At 36.9% G+C, this 14466-nt stretch overlaps 1 protein-coding gene across 4 annotated transcripts in view; it reads left to right on the top strand.

Annotated features, from left to right (window-relative positions):
- Positions 1 to 14466, top strand: part of VPS13B (vacuolar protein sorting 13 homolog B) — a 429986-nt gene that overhangs the window by 325492 nt on the left and 90028 nt on the right. For all 4 annotated transcript variants that reach the window (XM_053960664.1, XM_053960682.1, XM_053960693.1 and 1 more), the window contains one exon: positions 9252 to 9659. In XM_053960664.1, the coding sequence (XP_053816639.1) occupies positions 9252 to 9659 (408 nt within the window). The remainder of the gene's footprint in view (positions 1 to 9251; positions 9660 to 14466) is intronic.

Below are 14466 nucleotides of genomic sequence, written 5' to 3' on the forward strand. Positions count from 1 at the left end.
TGTAACAGTTGGGATAACTATACAGTTTTCTGTGTCAATTTCAAGTGTCCAGAGCTCAGTGGTTTAATTGTAATGCCATTTTTCTTTCAAAAATACATTGGTGGTGTGCTGAGGTTAAATTTCAAATATAAGAACCAAACATGCCTATATTTTATAATGCAAAATACTATCAAGCAGTTAACAGAAAAAAATCTGCAAGTGGTTCCCAATGTTTGCTGTGTTAGATAAAACAAGTACTCCTTGCAAACAGTTTGTCAGCTGAAGTAGATAAGTAGATGGTGTTCTGCAGAAAAACCGTATGGTTTCACCACACAGGAAGCCAGGTTGTCAGTCTATATTAACTCGGAGATCAAAAAACTACAGCAAGTAGCTAAACTTGGAAACCACTAATTAAATGAGAATAACAGGATACATTAATGCACTTCTTGCCACATGAGTTGATTATTTTGTACATTTTTGGCAACTAAAGAAAAATTATATTTCTTCCAGATTTAAGGTAATAGGATCCTTGGAGAAATAAGCATTCATCATCAGGCCTGTGGGAACAGACTTTAACTTTAACCCCACAATGTATTAAAGGACTATTCGTTCTCTTTTTACAGAAACTAATTATGTAACATTTTTTAAATTCCATTTACATCACTTTACATGACCCTTTATCTTTTATATTCAGTCTGTTGCTGAATTGTACATCTAATTTTTGTCTAATACATAAAAGTGAACTACTTATTGCTTCAGCATTAGGTATAATTCATTATGTGAGGAACAAATATGACCATCTTGTTTTAATAGGTTTTGAAAAATTACAGTCTTTACCTTCTAGTCCTCCTTCTGGATTTTTTTTTTAATCACCTTTCTTACCTATAAAAGCTGTCATTGATGTAGTCTTTCTGGATGCAAATGATACAAGAACATGTTTATGAAGTACAGCTTTATAAAAATTGCCTTAAAATACTTATACACACAAATTATGGATGCTTTATACTGAAGTCCTCTTTCTGCAGTCATTTCTTGGAAAGGCATAGGGTTAGATGTGAAGTAATGGAGGTCCTTAATAATTCATCTTCATAAATAATTTCTGCAGAAGACAATATCCAAATAAACTAAGAAATGTTGTGTCCCACTGAAAGATAAAGTGAGAACTGGGGAGCTCGTGGGTTCCTCTTTCAGGCCAGTCCCTCCACACCTGGGGGCCACGAGGGGCACAGCAAGGGATCTTGGCTTAGGTATAAAAAATGAACTGAAAAACTGAATAATCAGAACTGCACCATGGCACTCTCTCCAGCCCTTTTTCCCCACTGTTTGCAGAGGCAACAATTGTATCCATTACCAAGGTCAGTGGTTTGGAGAAACCTGGAAAATAGCAGCTACCAGAAACCCTCTAGAATAATATCTCCAGCAGGTGATAGATTAGTTGGAACAAATTGGAACCATTGCACTTCAGCAATCCTGGTTTCTTTCAAGCTGTTTTAAAAATGTCGTCATTTTAATACACAATATCAGCCCTGCGGAACAGTCCACAGCAGGTTAATTTGAATCATATGATGTATCACTGCCCTCAGCTGACATGAGCTCCGTTCCATGTGTGAAGCCATAATAAATCCATTCCCAACCGAGGCAAATTCCCTGTGAGAAGGTGAACTAATCCAGGCCTCACACTGGCATGTTAGCCCTCCGTAATTGAAAGCAGGGCCACCTGTTCCCAGCACAGTTAGCCTATAGAGAGAAAATTAGCATTAGATCAGATACTTAATATATTGAAAAATCATTCATACTACTTGCAAGTTCAGCTGTGGGCTGCTTAGTATGACATCATATATAAACCTAGGAATGTGCCCACTTGATCCCAGTTTAACAGTTTTGTTAACCATGGTGTTTGTTAACTTTGAAAGGAGAATTTTTTGATTTAATGAGAGCTGACACGTGAGAAGGGGAACTAGCCAGGGTGCAGACTTTTCTAATTAACTCTGGGTCATTTGCAAAACTTTTGAGCTTTTTAGTAGGGCTTTTTTTCCCCTTTGCTCTTTTAGAAACAAGTTTTTAAAGCACTGACACTGTAGCCATGAAATTATATTTATTTGATTAAGAGGGCAAAGAGAAATATTCCAAACAGGTGTACCAGCCTGTAGGTATTGCTTTAGTCTTGACACATCTATTGTCTATAATATCAGTGTAATAATGAATAAAATCATCAAAGTACCTTTCTAAAAACAATGTCTGCAACACTTATTTTAAATTTAGTTTCTTATATGCGTAAGTACAGAAAATGAAAACTGTGCACTGGGGCCACATGGATAAGTTGAAAAATATTTTCTTATAGTATTTTTCAGTATATTGGCATTCATTTAACACTTATTTCAAACATTTGCTCCATTTTCTGAAACCTTTTTTTTTTTCATGTGTGTCTTAATATAGATGTATTATTCAGCAGCTTAGCAGAAAATATAGAGAGTTAGTATTTATGGGTTCTTTTCTTTTCCACAAACATGCTCTATGACCTGGAACAATTTATTTTGTCTCACTGTATTGTGCTTCATCTTCCCTGAGTCTCTGTTGAGAGAGTTAATGTTTCCTTTAGCCAGGGTTTTCCTTTCATGATAGTGCCTCCCGATGTCCCCATTATAATTTTTGGCCTCACCACCCAGCCCTTGGCACACTCCTGTATTGTATTGAGCTGTATTTGGTAGCTGCACAGTTGTTTAATTTCAGTCATCATTTACTGAATAGCAGTAACCCTCCATTGTTTATTAATGGCATCTTTGGGTTTCTTGACCTACAACAATTTATCTTGGTTTACTTGTGACAGTTTTAAAAAATTAAGAGAATTGCATCACTCTGAGCCTTGTCTGAGATCTCAAAGCTGGAGCTGTTAAAGTCTAAGTGTCACCTTCACATAATGTCAGTGACACAGTAAGTCATGGAAGAAGTTGTTCCTGCTGAGGAGCCCCCAGCACGGCTCAGGGTGATTAGGCTCCCTGAAGGCTCTAGTTTGCCATATTGGCCTTGGAGAGCCCTTCTGTGGGGCTGCAGCACACAGACAGAGCGGGTAGGAATACTGAGCAGTGACTACCAGTCTCTTCTAGACTAACTGGCATCTGTCTCACAGAAGCAGAAGGCAAGATGGACTGCAGATGGCCTCTGAAGCCTTGTCTCAAGTTTCTTCCTCATTTTCCCTTGATCCAAATTGGGAATGATGAATTAGAGGATAAAAACAATTAGTTTGGATTCTTCTTGCTTTTCAATTTCTCTTAATTTGTGTCTCTTTTGATGCTTGACCAGACAATTGAGAACAGTACAACTGGTCTTTTCTTTACATGTCTCTTTCCTATTTTTATAAATTAAATTTTTGCAATTCAGCCATTACCCTTTTGCTAAAGGGCCACCCTGACTCCAAATCAGAATCAGGACTCAAGATTACCTTTACCTTCCTCATATTTCCTCTGTTTAAAGTCCCTACATCAGGATGGATGGCTAAAGGACAAAGAATATCACTGTTGGTAAAATGTTTCATGCCATCATCTGCTCCTCTCCTGTTTAGGACTAGGAAATTAAATCATCTTAAGAGTTTAGGATAAACAGTAGTTTTTTCTATAGAAGTACTGTATATTAAGAAGTTTAATATTTTACAGCCTTCTTGGGGAAGGGGAGAGTGAGATCCATGTCCAACCTCAAGGAGAAAGACCTGGACTTTTCTGTTTTAGCTGTGAGAGGTAAAAGATCTGTTGCTGAATGAGGGTTATGGAAAATGAATTAATTCTTAGAAAATGGCATATTTTTCTCTCACACATTCCAACATTTCTCAGTCTTTAAAAAGATCCTAGTCTTACAAATGATTGAATCATTAAGGTTGGCAAAGACCTCCAAAATCATCGAGCCCAACCTTTGACCTAGCACTGCTGTGGCAACTAAATCATAGCACTAAGTGCCATGTCCAGTCATTTCTTGAATACTTCAAGGGATGGTGACTCTACCACCTCTCTGGGCAGCCCATTCCAATGCCTGACCACCCTTTCAGTGAAAAAAATTCTTCCTGAACTGGACTTCCACTGGCACAGTTTGAGGCCATTTCCTCTTGTCCTGTCTCTGGTTGCCTGGTAGAAGAGGCCACTCCTCACCTGGCTCCAGTATCCTTTCAGGAAGTTGTAGAGACCAATAAGGTCCCTCTTGAGCCTCCTTTGCTCCAGGCTAAACAACCCCAGCTCCCTCAGCTGCTGTTCATAAGATTTACTCTCCAGACCCTTCACCAGCTTCATTGCCCTTCTCTGGACACTCTCCAGCCTCTCAATGTCCTTTGTCTAGTGAGTGGACCAGAACTGGCCACAGCACTTGAGATGTGACCCCACTGGTGCCCAGTACTGGGGGCAGTTGCTGCTCTGGTCCTGCTGGCCACACTATTTGTGATACAGGCCAGGGTGCCATTGGCCTTCTTGGCCACCTGGGCACACTGGCTCATGTTCAGCTCCTGTCAACCAGCACCCACGGGTCCTTTTCCAAGAAGCAGCTTTCCAGACACCTTTCCCCCAGCCTGTAGCACTGTATGGGACTATTGTGACACAAGTGCAGGACTCACATTTCATCTCATTGAACCTCATAGACTTGGCCCATTGATCCAGCCTATCCATATTCAGCTTATAACTAATTTTCATGGCATTTAATTTCTGGTATTTAAGATTAAGAAAATATTAGGGTAGTTTTTAAGTGATAGAAGTAGTAACATTTTGTAGATTAACTTATGGCATATATTAGAATAAGCCCACTGAAGCTTCCAGCTCCAGTAAGAGCTAGAATTTATCTGGAGCAGCCATGCTAGGAGCTTTTGGTTTTTTTGTGTTGCTTAATCATCCTTAACCCTCTGAATAATAAGTCCTTTTGAGTAATTTCATTATCCAAATTCACAGATTAAAATTTTATCTTCCCAATACAAATTTGAATGTTATGGAGAACAAGGATAAAATAATTATAACCCTGAATTTTTTATCTGAAGCTCTAAGTAATAAAATGACAAAGAAAGAAATTGCTTCAGACAGAAATTGCAGAATGCTGCTCATAGGTTTTCTTTTATAGTTGTTATGATTTAGTTCAAACAGACCATATTGAATCCATTGGGTTTTTTGTAATAGATTTCAAAATACATAATAAATGTAAGTAATATGATGACTAATGGGTCAAGTGAAGTTGGAACTTTTAAAATGAGAAAATAGCTGGAAACGGTTTTCAGGAAACTATTCCAGTTGATTTTTGGTCCCCCACAAGGTGTACATTAACATAAAACTCCGTAGAATCGCCTCTGGGACCTGAATTCCCTCTCTGATTTCATTATTCCAAAGTGTTTCTTTTTCTTCCACTGTTAAGTCATCTCCTGGTGTGGTGGGAGCATATAATAAGTGTAATTTATTTATATTTATCTAATCTCCTTTTAACTCAGTAGTTATTTCATCATTCTGTTTCCTAGTTGCTGTTCAGAAAGTTGTGAAGGCTAATTAGAAACTAATAATTGAAATACATGGATTTACTGGGTAATCTAAAGAGAAGTAGTAAAGAAATTGAGGAAGAGAAAGAGCAATTCAAATTCTACACTCAAATGCTATACAGTAATCAGAAATTGCTTTGATAACAAGTAGTTCAGTTTGCTTTAAGCATAACATAAGTAACTCACTTGATGCACTCTATTTGTTTTTTGTTTGTTTGTTTGTTTGTTTGTTTTTTCTGGAAATAGATAACTGGCAAAATAAGTTCTTGCTAATACATCTTAAATCTAAAGAATGCATTGGGTTATAATTTCGGTAGCCAGTCACTAATAGGCAAAGGAGAAGCTGATGTAATTGAGGAGTTAAAGATGGCTTTGAGCTACCTTTTCCTCTGTGTCGATTCTGATGTAATTTTGGGCAATTCAAAGAGTTACTTAAGTTACAAGAAGACTGTATTTTCCTACGAGTATAGAATCTGCACAGTGTTATGTACTGATCTTCTCAAGGTGTTTAAAATAATCTAAAAAAACAGTTACACTTGGATTTTGCACCCCAAATTTTTTATTCCAGTTGAATCTGTGTGACTCAGTGATTTTAAATCTCTTTTTAGCACATTCTGACTGTCTGGTGAAGCTGCTGAATATCTATCTTAATCAACTCCTATAAATAACTATTCATATTTCATCAGTTTTCATTGTTCTGTCCATCACTTAAATGTATTTTCCTTAGAAGGAATGTTAACGTTTCTTTTACATTGCTAAGGATAATGTATAAAAGAGGTCAAAAACTAAAGATTGTTCAATTGTGTTTTTTCTTTTCTTTTTGAATGTTTCACTTAAAATACCAAAGAATCTCTTTACATAATCTTTAACCAGTTGTGAAAATAACCTATATCATTATGAGATAGTTAAAATATTTCCAGTGAAGGTTCCAAAGTCACATTTTCTGCAATTATGCTTCTGGCTGCCACCACATTCTGTCAGGGCTGATTTACTGGATAATAATAATTTCATACAAAACTTTGTCAAGTTATCAGTCATGACAAGATTTTTCTATGTGACATGCACAGTTTCCAAACAGAAAAGAAGGAGGTCATTTGCATTTCTCTGGTGTTCTGGTGGCCCTTTTTTATTGCCTTCTTGGATGAGTGGCCAAGAGCACTGATAAAAGCACAGGCCCAAGTGCCAAGTACCACTGAGCTGCACCAGCGCCCTGTGGCTTCTCTGCCCTGGCTGAAGGAAGCCCCAAAAGGAGCTTCTGCCTTTGTGTTCATCTCCTATTCCATCCTTCACACTCAGTTTGGGTGTGTTAGGCGTTGGGTTAAGCCCTTGTCATCTGTTAAGTCAGCTTAGGTCTAAGTTTTTGGGTGTCAGGGAGGTGTCTTGGTTTTTCCCCCTTCTGGGCTATATTACCATAGGAAACTGCTGGCAATTAGATGTGTATTAGATAAATCAATTAGATGTGAAAGTTGCCATACCAAGGAATAAGGGTCCTCCTTTACTAACTTAGAAACTTAATTTATTTAGTAAAAGCAATAAGTAACATCTATTTATTTTACTCCTTTCTTACTACAGTACTAAGGGAGAAATTTAAATTTATAAGGAAGTTGTTTAGTTGGTTTTTTTTAAATTTCATTTTAAAAACACTCCATTTGAGTATTGTAAATAAATTAATGTCATAATGTCACATAGATCAATACTTTCTTCCTAACTCCTTTCTCTGTTCAAAGGTAGGAGAGGCCCAGTGATGTCTGCATAGAAGGCAGACAAGTCTTGGGATATTCCATGTGCCAAGAGGGTAGGGAGTTTTTACAAAGTATTATGACTTTTTTTTCCATTATTTTAATTAAAATGTCAATACATAAGGATTTTGGAAAATCTTCCAAGTTGATCTTGTGTGGTTTTGGATGCCTGAAAATCCTCACAGAATCATTGAGGTTGAAAAAGACCTCTGAGATCATTGAGTCCAGCCTGTGATCAACACTGTGTCAACTAGACCCTGGCACCAAGTGCCATGTTCAGTTGCTTCTTGAACACTTCCAGGGATTGTGACTGCATCACCTTCCTGGGCAGCCAATTCCAGTGTTTAACAACCCCCTCCAATCCTGTTCTCTTCTAATGCCCAGCTTCCTAGCTTTGGTACTTGCCTTCCTGCTAGACCCACATATTAGCTAGTGTTTTGCCAGTTCCTAGTCTAGTGTGGAAGGCTTTCAGTGCAAGAGAAAGCATTTTCAGAAAACCAATAACTGAAGTTCTTAGTTAAAAATAGCTTTTCAGTCTTAAATTTCAGTTAGCTGTAGCTTGTGGAATAGTGCAGACATTTTTCTAAGATTGTTTTGGTTTTTTTGGTTCAGCTATGACAGATCTTACACAGACAATAAATTTCCCTTATCTTTGTAGAATGTGTGCCAGATATTTTTGGGGGGAGGGATCAGAAGAGTACTTTGTCAGATGCCTGTGAGTCTCTGAAGTCTGTATAAACCTGTTCTTAAAAGCAGCTCTGAAACTCTGCCCCTATAGCCCTTTACTGTTGGTGTAAAAATTTACCTAAAGAATGGGAAAATCGAGCTCATTAGTTTGCGTCAATGCTAAGAGTAAGATGTGATCCTGGAAAACTCAAAACTAGTTTCTATGAAATATTCATTAATCTGTGTAAAACCTTCAACAGACAGTGTTTCCTGTATATATTTATAATGAAACTTGAAACTAAGTAGTGCTGTTTCAACATTTCATCTAGTTTAGGTATATGCACAGAATTTGAATCACTTTTGGTTCATGGGGTTGGGGTGGTGGCAGTCAAGCAGCAAAGGGAAAAGCTCTTTTCCCTCTAACCAGAATATCTGTCTCATTACTGGTCAAAAACTGAATTTGAAATGAAAAATCTTAAAAACTAAGATAAAAGCTGAATTTCTGTAAGGAATTGTTGCATACTGATGCTGCAGCACAGAAATAAGTTTCAGCCTTCATAAAATCCTGCTTCCTATCTGTGAAATACTTTTGGCAATTCCTACATCTCAGCTAGCAAGATATCACAATTAACAATGTTGTTCATATTAATTGTGGTTCCTAAAAATTCCGTGAGTCTTTTAGTAGTCTGAGAAACACCAAAATCCTTTTTGGTGAGGAGATGAAAAACATTTTTAAAATAATAATGACTTTTTAAAAAATTTTAAAGCAATACATTATTCCAATCTCCCTGGAAAATGAAGAAATCTAAACATACATCAGTTTTTGTATTTGCTTTTTATTTCACATTTCATCTTGAAAATGCATTGAAGACTGCTGCATATGAGCTGTGTAGGAAACAACACAATACACATGTTATTCGCTCATTTAAATGTGTTGAAAATGTTCGCTGTTGGCTTTGGAGTTTAGTCAAATAGTTCTTCTGGATATAAAGCTCAAGAGAATGTGAAGTATATTTTTATTCTGACACTAAAGAACTAATGTATCTCCCTTCCTACACACTCAAATAAAGTGTGTGTCTTTCAGATAGCTGTGGTGATCCCTGGGAAGAAGCAAGATAAAATCCACATTGTGCCATGTTTCTTCCTTTAAAACTGTACATAGTGACAATTGCTTAAAGTATTTTTAATTATATTTTAATTCAGATTTATTGCTAAAAATACTGTTTTGTTGTGTTTTAACATTGATTCAGTCCTTGTAATGAAACATGGTGGAAATATGATGGAAAAGCTATTTCCACTCAATGCTTATATTTGCACACCGCTTGAATAATTGAACTGTAGCTTATCACATTTCTTTCTCTAATTCTCCCCTACAGCTGACATAAATGTGGACATATCAAAACCTTTGAAAGCAAATCTCAGTTTTGCCAGACTTGACCAAATAAACCAGTTCTTGAAGAAAATCATGACCACAAATGAAGATGTGCCCAGGAAGGAGACTGCTTCATCAGCTGGCATTATTCCAGATGAGGACATCACTTTGATATCCAGACACCCCAGTACAAAGGACTTTCTACCTGCAGCCCACACCAGCACTGTGCAAAAGGCTTCAATGCAAGAAAACTTGTGGCAAGCCCTTTCCTGCTTCCAGAAAATTTCCATTCACACTGTGCAAATGGTTGTTTTGATGGAAACCATCCCACACCCCAGTAAACCTTGTTTGTTAGTCTCTTTCTCCAACCTCACTGGGAGCCTGAATATTAAAAGTGGACATAAAATTGCAGGTAAGAGGTTTTCTTTAAAGTTGGAAGAGCTACTGGTTTGTGTAAGTGGTGGTCTAGTGACAGTTTCAAAGTGTGGGCCATTGCAGGGAGCCGCTGCAGCCAACATCATAAATCCACAACAGAAAATAGCAAATACCTGATAGACTCTCTTACCTAAGTTTTCCTTTCTGCGAGAGAGCGCCCAAGAATGATTAATTCTGTAGTTAATATCCCCTAGCTTGTAATTACTAATTTATTGATGGAATTCTGGCTGAAATAGTGGTTATGAGAACCACTAGTCTGGTATCCCAATAATTTAGCACATAATTCAAAGGGCAAAATTTTGACAGTTTTTACTCTGTAACTAGATTTTCTTGTTAAGACCTTTGTTTCTGTCTTTAAAAAATGTAAAAATAATTGTTCAGAGCCTGACAGGTGCTACTATGTAAATATTGGGTCATTCTGTTATTCTCCTCCAGATTTATGAAGTATTCAATTTTTACATGTTTCCTCTGCACACCTGAGAGTCACACAGGGAAAACAGGCATTCATTACTGAAGCACTGCAAGGAAACTTTATGCCTCGGGTACAATTAACCAGATACCAGAGACTCATTTAAAATGGGAATATTTTGAGTGTCATTGTAAATTGTTTTATTAGCATTTCAATAAAATTAATAAGGTGGTATATTTCCATGGTGTGGAGATGAGCCAGATGTAGGTATTTGGAAGAGTAGCATGAGAGGTAGAATGGTCTCTAGCTGAGAGGAACAAGTTGTTGGCCAGCTGAGGTGGTGATTTATTTCTTTTTCATCAGAAATATTTTTCCTCAGGCCAGCAAGTTCCAGTTCTTCTTTATTGTTTCAAAAGTTAAAAATGAAAAGTTTAAGGTTCATAGGACATGAAAACCCGTGAAAGTACTGGGGCCAGAAACTTTTGATTTAGCCATTAATAAACAGCAGTGCAGGCAGGAACAGTGCCTGCGTTCCCACGCTTTTCCACTCGGATCACAACTCTAGCATAGAAGGCACTGCAACTGAGTAAAAGCCTTTATAATGTGCTTTAAATAGTTTTAGTTTTGTTTCTGTGTCATAATCCTCTTCCCTTCCATCAGTTCCCCTCTACCATTTGTGCATTATCTGTCCCATGGTACGTTATGGTGTCCACATCATGCTTCGATACATCAAAGCTGGGCTGCTCCCTCACTGTTCTATAAAGCAATTTGGCAAACTCACACTGTATTTCACTTACCCTGGAGGTTTTCATCCTCCCAGAAGGAGGACGTACCTTGCCTTGCACGTTAAGCCTCAGAAACATTTTCAGCTATGAAGTTCTGTTTCTTAATTCTTCTGGCAGTCTGAGGAAATCAATCTTTATTTTACGCGTTCTAAGCCATACATGAATCTTCAGTATGGTCATAGTCTGGCAGGCATTGTGAAGTGGAGCAATACTGATGTCAAATCTAATGAAAATGGACATTAGTTATTCTATATAAAGAACTTCTATAACCAGAAAATTAGTAGACATCAACAGATGCTTTTCATATTTTTTTCCAGTTAAAAATGTTTCATCTCTGTAAAAAGAAAAATACATCTGCATGAGGTTTTGCATACTGTTGTGATGGTGCAATAAATTACGTTCTAATTAGAGCAAAAGACACACTTCCACAAAACTGATTGAAATTGTCAAAAAATCTTTTAAGAAATTGCTTGGAGGTTTTTTTTACAGTTGTTGATCTGAATTTAAAGTGCTGGTAGAAACCAAGGTAGAAATTACAACTTCAGGAGAGAAGATAAAATACTCAGTGGGGGGGAAATGGTTTTATAATCTTATGTTAAAAATCCTTTAGAAGAATACCGCAGTTGCTAACTAGATTTGTTTTATTACTACAAAGAAATTATGCAAGCTAACCCAATTTTTAAAAGTTTTTAGCTGTGTCTTGAGAGGAAGGAGCATGTAAGTATCTCAGTTCTTCACTACTGTTCTTTTTATAAAAGGTTTTATAGATACACCTTTTGAGCTGAATAGGGTTAATGTCAAGTTTTTTTTAATAGAATGAAACTAATACATGAATACTTCCCTGTGTCTTTGATTTTACAGTCGAGTAACTATTGTGACCATCTGCAGCAGCTGCATTTTACGAATTATTTGCTGAACCAAGCTAAGCACAATGACAAAAGTAGTCATCTCAGATGTACTGTTAAAACAGAGGAAGAAAAAGGAGCATTGCTTGCCTTTTGTACAGTATGGCCATCTGCTGTACAGATGTTATTATATAGAATGACTTCAGATACAATAATTGTAGAAAATTTTCATTAAAACCTCAACAATTTGCACTTGTTTACTTGAATCTGCATAACTCCCCAGTGAGACAACACAATACGCTTGGGGTTTCTTTGGTTCTCACTAGCTTACTCTTTGATCCTTTTTGATGTGCTGACTTTAATAAACATAGTTAAAAACACTATTCAAAAACATCATGGAAAAAAACTACAAAGGAACAATTACAGCAGTAGAAACTACTCTAATCCCTTACTTACGCAAGCTATTTTTAGTGAAATCTGGTTTTTTACACGTTTTATGTGGCAGTGTTTTATAAACAGTGTAAACGTCCCCTTTTCCAGATGAGTTTTAATGCGGGAGATGAAGTTGTTTTGTAAGGAATCCTATTTGCAAGAATATATATTGTCGGCATTTTCCCTCCCTTATAGGGGAAAATAAAAGTGCATGACCTTGTGTATTGCTTTCATTTCTTTTCAGCTGAAATTAAGAAGAAAGCTTGCTATCCAACTTTTTTTTTAATTATCAGTTTTCCCTCTAGACTTTACTGTTTAATCATTGAAACTAAAGGCTTTCTAGTTTCATTTTTCTTCTTAATTTCTTTGAAACTAAAAAGTTATAGCTTCTGAAAAACAGAGGGGCTAATTAGTTGAATGATTTCACTTCTAGCAAAATCAATTATAACTGTTGAACACTCACATTGCAATTGGATCAAACTAAAACACCTTTATTTCTATATATCCTGCTGCGCTGTTGTACAAACCTAAACTTTTACTGTGTCAAGGGACTTCATCTTTTGGACATTTTTCAGGTTTTAGTACAACAGTTACTTATAACAACATGGTTACTATTTCTGTTAGAATACTTATGTTCCCCTCTGTATTCATGTTTAAATACTCACTATTTTGGTTCTAGTAAAGTAATACTGTTGTAGACTCTATTGCAGTGTAGTGGCACAAAAAGAAGAAATAATAAAACAAAACAAAATCCCTTTTCAAAAAAAATTACTTTAAAAGAGGCTACCATTATAGTTTTCCTGATGCCCTTAAGGGTAGGACTTTGTGATACCTATGTTCAATAAAACAATTATCTCAAGTTATTTTATATTTTGTGGCTTGGAGTTACAACTTAAAATTTGTACCCTTTTTTTTTTGAATACCAAATACTTAGCTTGGCAGCTTATTTGTATTGTTGATGAAAACCCCAACTCCAAGAACTGCTGTTAGACCTGGTTCAGTGGTTTTTGTCCTCTGAAGTACATGGCATCTTCCACAAATGCTTAGAACTGGAATTCCATGTACCCAGTCAGAGCTGAGATCGCTTGGTAGCGTGCTTGAGGTGTGTGACTCACTCCTTAACTGTCGCAGGGCATTAGAATTGACATAAGTTTTAGCAAGAAATACTAGAAAATAGAATGCAATTCTAAACATATGGCTTTCAGTTTAGGTTTGTAGTTGAAATTAGCACTACCTACCTGTCAAAAGAACAGATAAATTAAGAGAAGTTGAGGACCATTCTTTCCCCAAAGTGAAAGACAGCAAGAAGCCTGGTAGCCTCTCAGTGGAGCCTTATTTTATTCTGGCTGGACACGGGAGGGAAGTCGTGCTGCTCAGTGTCCGAACTGAGAGAGTTACGGACATAAACTATTCCAAAGATCATACACAGAATTCCCCAGCCCTTTGTCCCATATGTAGAGATGATTACTTTAGCATATAAATAAGGGGGGAAAAATAAACACTAGTTGAGCCTATGGTAATTGCAAGTATTTTTACTAAACCTGAAAATAATTACATACTTGAGATACTTTACAGAACTTTCAGAAATTAAATGCAGATATGAATTGGTATAGCACAAAGACCAAACTTCAATTTGGAGTTAACTAACTCCCTTGAGAAAACTCTGCTAAGGCGTTGTCATAGCCTTTGGATGCTGCAGATATGCAAGTTAGCCCATGGGGAAATAAAACTTTAAATTAGATATGACTACCTAAAATAATATGCAGCAGTAACAAGCCATTTACAACACCCAGAAGGCGTTTGTTACTTTTAGAAAGAAATATAAACTCTTTCCAACACTTGAACAATAGGAAATTAATTCTCTGTCAGTGAAAGCCAGAGGACAAACTAAATATTTAAATGGCCACTGAGGACTGAGGTGGAAGTGCAGCTTGTAGACAGCTATACAAATCACTAACAAACCTTAATGAATATTGGGTGTGGGCATCGGGGTCCTGTCAGATTTGACACTGTGTCCCAAGTAGCTTAAACCCAACACTCAAGGAAAGGTGGAGACCTCATCAGGTCTCTAACATCTGGGATTTTATTTGTCATTTTGGCATATCCTGCAAGCGCAAAAGAAAGAGTAAAAGGGGATTATCCTGACAATGAAATGAGTTACTGAATCTTGTGATAATGAAAAGCAGAAGAATTCTAATTCCTTTCTATAGTCCCTGAGGTGGAGGTGCGTTTATAGTTCTGCAGGAGTATAATGTAGGAGGGAAGAACAGATGGCCTAAAATCCATGAAACAAGACACCATCTAATCCCAGGA

Source organism: Vidua chalybeata, chromosome 1 (genome assembly GCF_026979565.1).
Source record: "Vidua chalybeata isolate OUT-0048 chromosome 1, bVidCha1 merged haplotype, whole genome shotgun sequence".
Lineage (NCBI taxonomy): Eukaryota > Metazoa > Chordata > Aves > Passeriformes > Viduidae > Vidua > Vidua chalybeata.